Consider the following 14,314-nt stretch of genomic DNA (forward strand, 5'->3'; position numbering starts at 1 on the left):
AAGCTCAGACTTAGCACCATACCAGGAGCCTGGTTAGGATGAAAGAGATGAGTGTGGAGAGTGCCCAGCCCTGGATGGTAGAAGAGACCAAGGAGCCCAGGAAGGGCCTGGGCTAGAACCTCAGTCTGTTTGAAGGCTATTTTAAAATTTTATATTTAGAGGCAGGATCTTGCTCTGTCACCTAAGCTGGAGTGCAGTGGCAGGATCACAGCTCACTGCAGACCTGAACTCCTGAGCTCAAGCAATCCTCCTGCCTCAGCCTCCCGAGTAGCCAGGACTACAGGTGTGCACCACCATGCCCAGCTAATTTTTAAACTTTTTTTTGAGATAGGGTCTTGCTATGTTGCCCAGGCTAGTCTTGAATTTCTGGCCTCAAGTAATCCTCCTGCCTTGGCCTCCCAAAGTGCTCGGATTACAGGTGTGGGCCACCGTGCCTGGCCCATTCTTAGGCTATTTTGTGGTCAACCTCAGGCAAGTGTCCCCTCTCTGGCTCCTCTTCTTGGAAGACAAGGGCTGTGAATAATCATGGATGGGGAAAAAAATATGTATGCTGGGGACAATGGGACCTATGAGGGGGAAGCAGAGGCAGTCCAGCTCCATGGGGTCCATAGGGAGGGGAAGGGAGGGAGCACTGGCCTCTCTATCTTTCTATCTGGGAGGAGCTGGGGCTGAGACTGGCTTCCGCCAGCCTCACAGCATCCCAGCTTTCTGAACAGGCTCCCAGGGACATCCTCAGCCAGCACTGCTGCAGGGGAAAGACCCCTGGCTGCAGTCAGACTGACCAGGTTTAAGCCCGGCTCCTCAGCTCACAGACTGCTCCCCTGGACAAGGCATTCCCCTCTCTGAGCCTCAGTTTCTGCATCTGGGCCTTCTGTACCATGACGTGATGGCCCCCGTGGTGGGGGAGGGGGGTATGCCTTGCAGCGCCCAGCACGGAGGACCGTGGCAGCTTTCCTTCCCCTTGTCCTGATTACTGCAGGAGGGTCTGGGGCAGGGGGATGCCACAGAACTCAGGTCGGCACCCTGGGGAAAAACCTGGCCACAATACTTGTTTGCTGTGTGACCTTATGTGAGACCCACACCCTCTCTGAGCTTCACTTTCATCATCCGGACAGTGGGGCTGATCTGTCTGCAGGAAGCCTCAAGAGGCAGGGTGTCATGGGGGTTACTGCAGCAGCCCCACTGTCAGCAGAGCTCACCAGCCCAGGTACTCAGGGGGTCAGACCCAGGCCCAGAAAAGCTGATTGTGGGGCTCGGCCCGCCCTCCTGACATGGCCCTGGCATTGCGCCCACCCCTGCCTGGCCCACTTAGCGCATTCTGGCCTTGGTTCTTCCTCACCCATTGTTTCTGATAAGCCCTATTGTTTCTGATGAAAGGGGGCCAGGTGATAGCCTCCGCCAGCCCCACCTCCTGAGGCCTGGGGGCACAGAAGCTTGCTCAGACAGGTCCCGATCCTGGCTCTCACCAGCTGAGTGACCTCGGGCCAGTCCCATCACCTCTCTGAGCCTCAGTTTCTCCATCTGTAAAATGGAGCCCATTCTAGCCCCTTCTCCACAGGTTGCCATGGACATCAAATGAGACAATCCTCATTTGTCACAAAGTGAACATCCCCATTCTGCAGAAAACCAGGGCCCAGCACTGTGAAGTCCTTCACTAGAGCCCACCAGCCTCACATAGACTCAAGGTCCATTTCTTGATTGTGAAGTGGGGTCTCAGAGGCAGGAGGCCATGGAATCCTCAGCATGGGGTGGGTGGTGGGGGCGCAGGATGGGAGCGGAAGACATTTGTGGAGCATCTACCATGAGCCAATCATGAGTGCTACTTCTTCATGCTGGGTGACTTCCAGATAAAGCCAAGGTTCAGAAAGAAGTGACTTGCCCCAAGTCACACAGCAGAGTGCAGCTGATTTAGGGCTGGATTCCGGAATGGCAGGTGTTCCCTTTCCTCCTTTGGCCCACTGCAGGCTGCCCTGGGCCCTGTTGGCCCTCGTGATGCACCTCTACGGCTCCAGGGTCAAGAGACAGCGCTAGGCAGGTGACAAGAGTGGGCACCAGCACAAGAAGCAGCCGGGGAGCCCAGCCTGAACTCAACTGTGGGAGGAAGGGCAGAGACCAGGGTCCCCTGGCAATGTCCCTGTGCCTCCCTGCTCCCCATTCCCAGGACCCCAGCAGAGTTTTCTGGAATAGTGGAAGCATCCACTCACCCACCTCCCTTTCCTCCACAGTCTCCAACATTTCATCCTAGCAACACCCAGGGAGGCAGACTCTTATCATCCTGCCCACTTCCCAGGTGAGGACACTGAGGCTGAAAGTGGGGGAGCCCGGGCTGCTGTGGGCACACACAGTAGCTTGGTGCCTTTTAGTGATGGTGCCTTTCCCTCCGAGTGGGCAGGAGAAGACTGCCTCCTGGAGTGCAGCGCCCCCAAGCCCAGGGCCCTTGCACAATGACTTGCACAACATATGGGAAGTCCCCGGCCCAAGGCCATGCAGCTGGTGTGCAGCAAAGCTGGCCCGGCCCAGAAAGCCTCAGATATCCCATACCCACGCTGGGACCTGAAGGCCCTGCAGAGGGAGCTGGCCAGGTTCCATTGTCTGGCTCATGCCCCTGCCTTAGCATCAGCAGAGCCCCCAGCCCTTGGCCTAGCTCCTGGATTCACGGCCTCCAGCAGCTAGATTCAAGGGCATGGGTGCTGTCCCCACCTGTCCTCTCCCTCACCTGCTCCTTGACGGCCCCAGACCGGGAAGGTCTGCCCTTGGGAGGGGAGCCAGGGACAGAATGGCCTTTGTCTGGAGAGGCCCTGCCTGGCCTAGGCGGCCCCCATGCCCCGGGGATTCGGCCCTCCCCTCCACAGCTCCCCTGCGATCTCCTTGGCAGCCGCCCCTCCTGGCTGGCTCTCCTGCCCCTTGGCCCTACCTGTCTTTCCCTCTCCCTCCCACCAGCGACAAGGGGGTGCCATTCCTGGCTCCCCTTCAAACATCTGTCCACCGCTCCGGCTTCCCACATTGGCCCTGTGGCTGCCTCTCTGCAGGGGTGTTTGGCATGGGGCATCTTGGCACACCCTCTAGCCACTCGGTTTCTCCCCGACTTCACTGGGTACTCCTCTACCCCATGTCAGAACCTGCCAGACCTCTCCCCACTGCGTGGTGAGTTTTGAACACCATCCTCATGGCTGTGTGGCTCTGGGCACTCCACTCCACCTCACTGGACCTCAGTCACCCTATCTGTGAACTGGGCTGTTGAGGGTCCCCAGGAAGTGAAGTGTGCAAATCTCCCAAGAAACACCTGTGAGCTATGGCTTCTGGAAGCACCATGTTCCTTCGAGTCAGAGGCTACATTTTCGCACATTTGTGTTTCTGGAATTGGGGTATGTCCTGAGACTGACGTTCACGTTCATGTGCTGCTTTGGGGGCTGTGAATGCTTCTGTCCCTTGAGCTGTCTCTGAGCCTGGTTCTCAGGATGATTCTGGGCCAGCCCATCCTCTTTAGCGCCATGCTTGGAAACACAGCTCTTGGTGTTCAATAATCTGCTGCTCATGGGTTCAGCCAGGCAGTGAGGATGGGAGGGGCCTGGGCTGCTCAGCAGTGGGGCAGGTGCCTGGAGGAGAGGAGAGGGTTCTGCAGGGGAGAGTGTGGCCAGGTTCCTGGGAGGCCCAGGCTGCCTCCTCTGTGCCCCTGCAGGGTGCTCAGCCCCGAGTCACCCAGAGGTACACACAGTGAAGGCATGTGGGGTGAGAGAAGTCCCTGAGCCTGGGACACGCTCTGCACACAGGGGCCCAGCCAAGCCCTCGCATCCCTGGAGCCTGGGGAGCGGGTGGAGAGCACAGCCTGGCAGACAGACAGAGGTGTGTGCCCCTCCCCTTCCTGAGCTCGGTTTCCTCATCTGCAGGATAGGTAAAACCATTCTTACCTCTCTGACCCATGAACTGACTAAAATGGTCCTCTGCTTCCCCGTAATGTCTGTTACCGTGTCACACGGAAATGTCTGGATGGGCTTTCCCCGAGTGTGGAGGAAAGACTTAGGATGGCATGACTTAAAATGTGAGCTATGCAGCATGTATAAAATTCTTCTGGGTGTCCTGAGAGTCTCCCAAGAGGCAAGCGGTCACCGTGGGGGGCGGTGGGGGGACAACAAGCACTGACTGTGTTTGAGCTGGGCTCTGTGCAGCTAGCCCCAGCAGGCACGGTACTGTGCATGACTCTCTAACAGTTCACGGCTCCATGCACCTGCAGGGAGGCACCTGGCCTGCTGTCGTGGGGCTCTGGGAGCCAGCTGAGCAGTCCTACCTTCCTCGCAGCTCATTCCCGAGTGCCCAGGGCAGCACCTCCACTCACGGGCAGTCACTGTCTTGTACATCACCTTGTATGTGGGTCTCACCACAGTTCTGTAGCTGCAAGAGTCCCCAGGTGGCCCAGCTGAGACAGAGTCCTCCACGACCTCTCCCACTGCCCTGAATACCCATGGGAACAAACCCAGAACCCCCAGGATCCTCTGCTGCCTCCAGTTCCCTTTGGAGGCTCTCTCCTCCTGCATTTTGGGATTCAGCCCTTCCATCCCCCCACCACCTTGCCACAGGGATCAGAGATTGGATACCAGCTGGACAGGAAGACCCTGCAGGTTGGGCTGGCCTGAGCCCAGCAGTGAATACTCACTGAGTAAAGGAATGCAAGCAATGGTGTATCCCTCCCCCAGGAAGCCCTCCAGGGTGCTTCAACAGCACAGGGGATAGGCTGAGAATGGTGTCAGTTGATGCTACCTTTGCTCCACCCACCCTGGGGTCCAGTCTTCCCCCACACTCCCCATGCAGTCCCCCCACCAGGCCTTTGCCCAAACTGTGCCTCCACCTAGAATGCCATCAGCTCCTTCTCCACCTCATTTACCTGCTGCCCGGACAGCTCATGGGCCAGGGGCAGTTCTGCAGCACTCGCTGAAGGTAGGTGCCATTCTGCACATGGCATGAGACGGTGCGGGTCACCACATAGGAGCACCAGTTCCTGAAACAGACCCAAAGAGAGGATACTCAGGTACCATGCAGGGTCCCCTGCCGGGGACTCCGGGAGGATGGGTGAGGACGTCCGTGTTCTCTTCAAGAGCCCTGAATCCCCAGGCAGAGAGACCCCCTGAGCTTGCAAAGTCATTTGGGCCCAAATGGCTGGTGGGAGTCTCTGTGGCTGAGGGGTGGATGTCATGGCCCTGGGGGTGGGGCCGTGCTGAGCGCTCTCGGTAGGTCTTGAGGAATGAACAGCAGGGGAAAGATGGAAGTGGGCCATCTTCCCCTGAGCTCTCCCTCCCCAGTTTCTCTCCTCTCCAACTTTGACCCATCCAGGCCACCATCACTGCCTGGCTCTTACCTGGACAACTGCAGAGAGTGGCCTCTCCATCTGCCCCTCGGTCCCTCCCTAGAGGGAATGTCACAGAATGGAAACCTGCCTACATCCTTGTCTTGCCTACCCAACTCCCCAGCCCTCAGGATTTCCTGTGCCCACACCTGCCACAGGCCTTTGCTGGTGCTAGGCCCTCTGCCTGGAGTGCCCTTCTTCTGCTTCTCCCTGTGGCACTTCCTACCTTCAAAGCCCGGATGTGACATGGCCTATTCCTTCCATCCTTTCCCATTTCCACCCTGACCCGAGCAATTCCAGTGGTGCCCTGCCCTGGCTCCCGCAGCATCTGCACACCTGTCACGCTGAATTAAGCCGCCAATTCGTGCCTGCCCACTCCACCAGCATGCAATAGGAGAGGCCCTGTCTCACTCATCCCCATGTCCCCTCTGTGGGACGGCTGGGTTGTGTAATCAATGCCGCAAGCCCAGAGGACTGACTTCTCCAAACGCCAACTAATAATCAGAGTGCACTGCACATATTGAGCACTTACTGTATGCTAAGGGTTATTTACACTATCTTCTAACGGTGAGGGAGGAAGGTAGGAAGGTACCCCACCCTATTTTACAGAGGGGAAACTGAGGCTTGGGGAGGTGAAGACAACTGCTCATGTCACAGCTGGTGCATAGAGGAGCCAGATTTGAACCCAGCAACATGGATGGCCTAGCCCAGCCTCTGACTCCATCCCAGAGTCTCAGCTCCCGTCTCCTTATCTCCTTGAGCCACGGTCTGTGGCTCTGTGAAGACCCCGGCCTGGGAACCTGCTGACCCCAGGCTTGAGGGCAGGAAGAAAGTCTGGGAAGGGTGGGGGACGCAGGCTGAGAAGGGTCACCTGAAACCTTCCCTCCTTCTCCAGCCCCTGCAAAAAGCACAGGGCCTGTGACCCTGTGCAGGGCCGAGGGCCGCTGAGCACCTGGAATGTCCCAGCCATCACAGAGATTCCCATGCCAAGCATAGTGCGGCCCCCGCTTGCTGCAGCCCTGCCCCCACCCCAGACCACCAGAAGGAGAAACTCCTGGGCCAGGACCAGGCAACTGACTCATTTTAGGGCCCTGTGGAATTCCCTTCATCTTTCTGTGCCACACAGAATCAGTGTTGGAAGAGGAAACAACCTAGGTACAGCCCTGGAGGTGGGCTGGGAGAAGGGATGGTTCGGTTTGGCCCATGAAGCAGGAGAAGCTCCACAGAGCCCTCGGCCAGCCATCCCATGCAGACATGACAGGTGCCTGCTGTGGCACCAACAGAAATGGCACAAAACTGGGGACAGCCTAAACAGCTATGGAGCCACCAGACATGGGAAACCAGATGCTATAACAAAGCCCGAGGTCTCCACGTGCTGATCTGAGACCCAGTTATCACCCCTGGTTACAGGGAGAAAAAAAGCAGACAAAGACCAATGGATGTACAGTGATTGCATTTCTATTACATTAAGAGAGAGACAGAAAGTCAACTATTTACACATGCGGGTACATGTACAGATATGTGCATACAAAGTGAGAAAAAGATGACACTCTTTTCTCAAACTGCCACCTCTGGGAGCAAGGAAGGCTTTCTATCTGCTCTGTCTCCTACACAAACCATAGCTATGTTTATCATGGTTGCTGCACGCCAGGAGCTGTGCCCAGAGCCTTCTACGTGTTAGCTCAGTTAATTCTCATACTCTATTAAAAAGCCACTTTAGGCCGGACACAGTGGCTCATGCCTGTAATCCCACCACTTTGGCAGGCCGAGATGGGTGGATCACCTGAGGTTAGGAGTTTGAGACCAGCCTGGGCAATATGGTGAAACCCTGTCTCTACTAAAAATATAAAAAATTAGCTGGGTGTGGTGGTGGGAGCCTGTAATCCCAGCTACTCAGGAGGCTGAGGCAGGAGAATTGCTTGAATCTGGGAGGTGGAGGTGGCAGTAAGCTGAGATCGTACCATTGCATTCCAGCCTGGGCAACAAAGCGAGACTCTGTCTCAAAACAAACAAACAAACAAACAAACAAAAAACCCAGCTGTTTTACAGATAGGAAGACTGAGACTCTGGGGTCCAGGACTTGCCCCAGGAACCCACAATGGGCCACGCAGTCAGGGTTGGAACTCAAGTCCCTCTGGCTCCAGAGCTTGCACTCTCAACCCCAGGCCACAAGTGTTTCTCCTAATGAGTAGGTGAAGATTTCAGCCCTTTTGGAGGCTGAGGCAAAGAGGATCGCTTGAGGCCAAGAGTTCAAGACCAGCCTGGGCAACATGGTGAGAACCCCATCTCTATAAAAAATTTTTTTAAAACTAAAAAAAGGTCGGGTGCAGTGGCTCACACCTGTAATCCCAGCACTTTGGCAGGCCAAGGCAGGTGGATCACTTGAAGATCAGGATTTCAAGACCAGCCTAGGCAACATGGCAAAACCCTGTCTCTACTAAAAATATAAAAGTTAGCTGGGCGTCATAATGTGCACCTGTAATCTCAGCTACTTAGGAGGCTGAAGCAGGAGAATCGTTTGAACCCGGGAGGCAGAGGTTGCAGCGAGCCCAGATCGCGCCACTGCACTCCAGCCTGGGCAGCAGAGCAAGACTCTGTCTCAAAACAAAAAACCAACCAACAAACAAAAAAACCAGAGCTGTGGTTTTGAACCTGTTAGGGTTGAATATGGAGAGTGGGGGCATAAGCCTCTTTAGAAAATTGCTATGAATCGTGGCTCCTCTCCAGAAATGTGCATAAAACTTGGTGTATAGGTTAAGGGGATTCAGAGGCTCCTTGGAGCCTATGTGACACTCACCAGGCTGGCCCAGGGGCTTCACGAGTGAAGGAGGGAGGGAAGAAGAGGACAATCTGGGCAGAGGGCAGTCGGAAGCTCTGGAGACAGGAAAGGGCCCCTGGATACAGAATGAATGCACTATGCCAGTGAGCAGACGCTCGCAAGCACACAGTACCTGTGCACACAAATGCACGTACACACATGCACTCACAGGCACACAGGGGCAAATATGCATTGCAAGGAGCACGTGCACACAGACACACACCGACACACATAGCATATGACACACAAGGCCATGGACACACGACCGCTCAATGCACAGTGACACAGATCCACCACACACAGATACATACACCCAACGAATGCAACACAGGCACCACAGGGCAAAGTACGGCAGCGCAGTGAGCACGTTCACGACAGCACACATTAGGCATAGTGTACACACAATCGCCATGGACACACGGGCCTCCATGTGCACACACAGATCCACATAAACACACAGCTACATACCCGCACACAAACGCACACAGACAGACTAAGGCAAATCCAGCAGGACACTTAATCACAGAAATGACCGTCCTCCCTGCACACAAATCCATACCTGCAGATACAGGGCTCTGTGCCCTCATACATTCACACACACACACACTCATCGGCTCTGTCACACGGACGCAGACAGACCAAAGCAGGCCCAGAAGGGAACACAGTCACAGTCAAACCTCCTCCCTGCAAATGCGTTCACATTTGCACACACACTGACACACCCGCACATGCACACACACACGCATGCCGTCTCGCATGGACGCAGATAGGCTGAAGTTGTGATCTCTAGACATGTCCACACAGGGCCCCGCAGTGCACATGTGGGCACACGTGTACACACACACACATACACTCTTCTCACATGTACACAAACAGGTGAAGGCAGGCCCAGCAGGGCACTGTTGGCCATCTTATCACACATATCTATACAGGCACGCACAGAACCATCTGCCCTCACACACACATGTGGACAACAGCCCTCACATGCCCTGTCCCCAGACTAGGCCGGGAGAGGTGGGCCTGTGATGGTCCACAATAGCCAGAGCTGTCCTTCTTTTTACCGGGGGGGAGCTAGAGAAAAAAAAACAGTATTTTTCCTGCTTCCTTAATTAAAATCTCAACCATTGGTGCGTGAGTGTAGTCACAGCTACTTTGGAGGCTGAGGTGAGAGGATCGCTTCAGCTCAGGAGTTTGAGGTTGCAATGAGCTATAATCATGCCACTGCACTACAGCCTGGGCAATAGAGTGACACATTGTCTCTTAAAAAAAAATCTTGGCTGGGCGTAGTGGCTCATGCCTGTAATCCCAACACTTTGGGAGGCTGAGGCTGGCGGATCACCTGAGGTCGGGAGTTCGAGACCAGCCTGACCAATATGGAGAAACCCCGTCTCTACTAAAAATACAAAATTAGTCAGGCGTTGTGGCTCATGTCTGTAATCCCAGCTACTCGGGAGGCCGAGGCAGGAGAATCGCTTGAACCCAGGAGGCAGAGGTTGCAGTGAGCCGAGATCATGCCATTGCACTCCAGCCTAGGCAACAGGAGTGAAACTCTGTCTCAAAAAAAAAAAAAAATCACCATGTGGGTCCCTGCCTGGTTGCCACAATCTGGACTGTGCTTGAATCCTCTCTTTAGGAGACATGGAGCTGGTGGCCGGCTAGCCAGACCTTTTGGACAGGAGAGGACACTCATGCCAGGTGGAGTTCAAGTTCAGCCCATTGCACCCTCCATCTGGGGATCACTAATAACCACCCCATCCCCCAGCTTGAGGACCCCAGCCCCAGGACTCCTAGCATCAGCCCGAGCTTCTCCACAGGGTCCTAGCCTGGCCCTGCCACCCTCCTGCTCCCCTATCCACCTTCCAGAGGTAGCAGGAGGCTCTTTCTAAAGTGCAGACCTAAGGTTGCCAATACCCACTGTGGGGTTCGCAGCCCACCATGACTCCCTATAGCCCTGCAAGCACGGTTTTCACTTTTTTTTTCTTTTTAGATGGAGTCTCGCTCTGTCGCCCAGGCTGGAGTGAAGTGGCACAATCTCGGCTCACTGCAACCACCACCTTCCAGGTTCAAGTGATTCTCCTGCCTCAGCCTCCCAAGTAGCTGGGATTATAGGCACTTGCCACCACGCCCGGCTAATTTTTGCATTTTTAGTAGAGACGGGGTTTCGCCACATTGGCCAGGCTGGTTTCAAACTCCTGACCTCAGGTGATCCGCCTGCCTCGGCCTCCCAAAGTGCTGAGATTATGGGCATGAGCCACCGTGCCCGGCCTGTCCTTACTTTTTATTCTGCTAGCCTCTCATGCACACTCATGCAGCCCCTTCTCCCATCTCTGATCTTAGCATATGAAGGTCCCTCTGCCTGGAAAGCCCCTTCCTCTTGCCCCAGGAAATTCTTATTCATCCTTTGGGTCTCAGCCCTCAGGCCCACACAGGGGTTGGCCATCACCCATTAGCCACTCACAATAGCCCTGGGCTTTACTCATGAAGGTGCTGGAGGAGGGCATGAGCTGGGACCAAGTTTGTGTAGGGCTCAGCCTGAGGATGCTCAGTGATGTTTGTTGAATGACTGAATGATGGAGAACAGGCAGCAGCTCTGGGCAGAGTAGCTGGGACCCGAGACAGGTTCCACAGATGAAGTGACCCATCCCCATGTGCTCCATCCCTGCAGCCCCTGGGGGCTTCCTTCCCTGGGTGTCGTCATTGATAAGCTGCCCAAGAGCTGGATGAGGCTGGGCAGTGGGGTGGGTGAGGGCAGGGGCTGGGAAGAGGCGGCACTTCCCTCCTGGACCCACCACTTCTGTCCACTCAGCACCTCCAGGCCCCTAGAGGCCTCCAGGAGGGGAAAAACAGGCCAGACCAGCTCAGCCTGGCACCAGCCACCCCACAAGGGTCCCCCACCTACACCCACACTCCACCCCCTGCCACGAGGGGCCCAGTGGACTTTGTCTACGTAGGGCCCAGGGCTGCGATCTGGAACAGTGATAGGGGCTAATTGCAGGAGGCAGCCAAGCGGGCCTGGGGCCAAGGGCCATGATGAAAAAGAGAAGAAAGGACCAGGCGGGTGGGGGTGCTGTGATGAGAGCCAGAGCCCCACAGTGGGGGCGAAGTTCCAGCCCTGGCTCTGCTGCTTCCTAAATCGGTGACCTTGAACAAGGCCTTGACCCTTTCTGGACCTCATTTTGTCCATCTGCAAATGGGGACAGCAGAATTTCCTCCAGTGGGGTAAGCTTCACTCAAAACCCTTAGCACAACGCTAACAGCTATTGTTCATTCCTGTTCCTGGACTGAGGGGCTCAGGCCCGCACATGGGCGCCACACCCAGAAGCTGTGGTCCAGGGGCTTTCCTGGGGCTTGGGGACACCAGCACAGTACCTTCTTCACAAGGTCTTCCCCTTTGAATAGGGATTATCAGGTTCTACATTTTACAGAGGGGGGAAACTGAGGCTCCAAGAGAAAGCACCTACCCGGGTTACTCCTGTGGGCATCAGCTGGGATTGGGGCCCCCTAGAGAGAGGCTGGGGCAGATCCCTTCCATTTTAGAGCCCTCCATTCTCCCTGATCCTAGGATTTGTCTAAAGGAGGCCAGCACTGCAGGGGCGAGAGGTCTGGGCTGGTGAAGGCTTGGACCCTCAGCTGAAATGCTGAGATAAGTGGTTAAAGGACGCGGGCTCCAGGCTTGGAAGGACCTCAGCGGGGCAGGAAGCAGCTCCAGGAGCAGGGGCAAGTCAAGGCAGCTCTGCATAGCCCTTGGGCACCCTGGTTCCGGGGGTCTCCAAGTGTCACCACATTCCTGGGGCTGGGGGCGGCCCCCTGGATGCCTTCCCAGGCCAACCCCTCCCAGGACAAAGCCTCTTTTCTGCCTCTGGTCCCTCGGCTGCCAAGGGGTGGCTGGGGTGCTGGGATGTGGGTGGCAGGATGGCTGACAGGGCATGACATCCCCATGCTGTCTCTAGCAACGCGGGGATGGGGCCACAAGTGGAGGTCCTGGTAGCCCACAGACTCCTCAAGCTCCAGGTCCCTACCCCCATGTAACATGATTGATAGCAGGAACCACTGCAGGTGAGGCCCGGTACTGGTCCTTCCCATGAGGAAAGAAGGAAACTGAGAGCAAAACTGAGACCCAGGGCCAGGAAATGACCCACTTGAGGTCACACATCAAGCCTGTACCAGCACGGAATTCTGTCTCCATTCTGTCCGAGCCTGGAGCCCCTAACTCCTAATCATGACTACAAACCTTTCCTGGTGCCCCCAAGCCAACAATCTCTTTCCCTCTTCCAGGAGGGCTGCTGGGTAGAAAAAGCCACTGGATTTGGAAATTGACTGGTCTGGATTGAGGTGCCACTTTTCCTCTATAGGCCTCAGCCTCCTTATCTGTACAATGGGTGCAATAGCATTGCCAACAGGGCTTTTGGAATGCTCAGGCTACTGATGGGCTTCTGTCAACACATGGAGTGACGGTCCCCAGTGACCACCAGATACCTGGTTATAGCCACCATCCTGCGCCCACCCAGGACACCCTGGGAGGTGAGAAGCCTAGGCTGGGAAGCCCTGCCTTGAACTGGCTGCAGGGCAGTCTGGGCCTTAAGCTGTGCTACCATCATCCTGAGCCTGACAGCGGGATTTCTGAGTTAATAGTCTCTCTCTCTCCTCTTAGCATCTGGGATTCTGGTGGCTCACATCCATGCTCTGGGCAGGTCATGTTCCCTCTCTGAGCCTCATCTTCCTCCTCTAAGAAACAGAATCATAAAAAACATACCTCCAAGCAGCTGGGAAGATTCTGGAGCTGATGAATGCAGGTAATGGGGCCGACTCAGGCTAACTGTGGTCTGCACACGATAGGTGGTGGCTGTGACATCCGCCACACGTCCACCCCTGTCTCAGACAACTGCTCTTCTGGCCTCTGATGCTTCAACCACCTCCATCCTCCAGCCCTGCCCATGTCAACCACTCTTGCTAGCCCAGCAGGGGCATGCTGGCCCCTGACCACTGGGAAAGGAGAATTTCTGAAAAGAATTAAAGAATTGAGGCCGTAGGGGGTGGGGGCCGTGCAGGCCTTTGAATGGGATGAAAAGGCCTGGAGAGGCCTGGCTACTCCAGATTGTCTGCCTTGGACAACGGCGGCTGGCCTTTAAGAGGGGACCCTGGTGGGGGTTGCAGTCAGGACAGAGGCCAGGGCAGGTTCAAACACTGTCATCAAGGACAGAAAGGCAGATTTGCAACCCAGCTCTTCAATGAATAGCCCATGAGTCTAAAACATGATGCAAATTCTCTAGGGTCTCGGTTTGCTTCTCTGTTGAATGGCGACAGTTTTCCCTACCTCATTCGGTCCTTGCAGGATTGATGAGGACACTATACACAATAATGGGCCCCACCATGTCAGGTTCTGGGAGCTCCTCCCTAAAGGCCAGAGGGGAGGAAGTTCGCGGCCACTAGGAGAGCAGCAGGAAGACTGTGCTCCCTCTTTTCTCTGCCCAAAATGCCAGGTCCCTGGGGAGCCTCGACACTGACCCACTGGGCTGTGAGACTCCACCCCAGTCCCTCCTCCGAGGGAGATAAATAGCCTGGGTACAAAACAAAAACAAAAACAAACAACAAACAAACAAAAAACAGGAACAGAGTAAAGGGGAGAGGGGGTCCACGAAGGGTCGGCTACGAGGTGTCATGGGCCTTTCCCAAGTGCAGGGGGAGGGGCCCTAGGGACAGGGGGATAGAAGGGTCAGGGCTTCGCCCTCGTTGCGCCGCTTCCTCCTCCTCTCGGGCTCCGGGGTTTAAAGGGAGGGAGTAGGGGAAACAGGCAGCTCCAACACATGGAGTAGGGGACCCCCGCACTCGCGGGAGCCTCAGCCGGACCCTGCCCTCACCCAGGCCGGCACTGAGGTTAGGAACTGGATCGCTCTCCCGATCCCGGCCCTGCACGGAGGTGGGGACGTGTGCGCGCCGGGAACCCCAGCCAGCGGGGTGCAGAGGCGCGGGGAGCCCTTACCTGCGTCCGGAGAACGGGGCTGCCCCGATGCTCCACGCAGCGCCGCCTCCCGGGAGCAGGAGCCCGAGGCAGAGCAGCGCCCAAGCCCGCGGGCCGCCCATGCTGCACCAGGCGCCCTCCGCGCGCGGCCCCTCGCTGTCGCCGCCCCTAGCCTGTCCTCCCCGCCCGCCTGCCCGCG

At 56.2% G+C, this 14,314-nt stretch overlaps 1 protein-coding gene across 8 annotated transcripts in view; it reads right to left on the reverse strand.

The window, feature by feature from the left end:
* EMID1 (EMI domain containing 1) overlaps positions 1-14,308 on the reverse strand; it is a 55,389-nt gene extending 41,081 nt beyond the window's left edge. For all 8 annotated transcript variants that reach the window (XM_017855542.1, XM_017855543.1, XM_017855544.1 and 5 more), the window contains exons 1-3: positions 14,137-14,308; positions 4,880-4,993; positions 4,286-4,389 (exon numbers count right to left, since the gene is read on the reverse strand). In XM_017855542.1, the coding sequence (XP_017711031.1) occupies positions 4,286-4,389; positions 4,880-4,993; positions 14,137-14,237 (319 nt within the window). In that variant the 5' untranslated portion in view covers positions 14,238-14,308. The remainder of the gene's footprint in view (positions 1-4,285; positions 4,390-4,879; positions 4,994-14,136) is intronic.
* Between the last annotated feature and the right edge of the window lie 6 nt (positions 14,309-14,314).

This window comes from Rhinopithecus bieti, unplaced genomic scaffold, assembly GCF_001698545.2.
Source record: "Rhinopithecus bieti isolate Rb0 unplaced genomic scaffold, ASM169854v2 scaffold_36959, whole genome shotgun sequence".
NCBI lineage: Eukaryota > Metazoa > Chordata > Mammalia > Primates > Cercopithecidae > Rhinopithecus > Rhinopithecus bieti.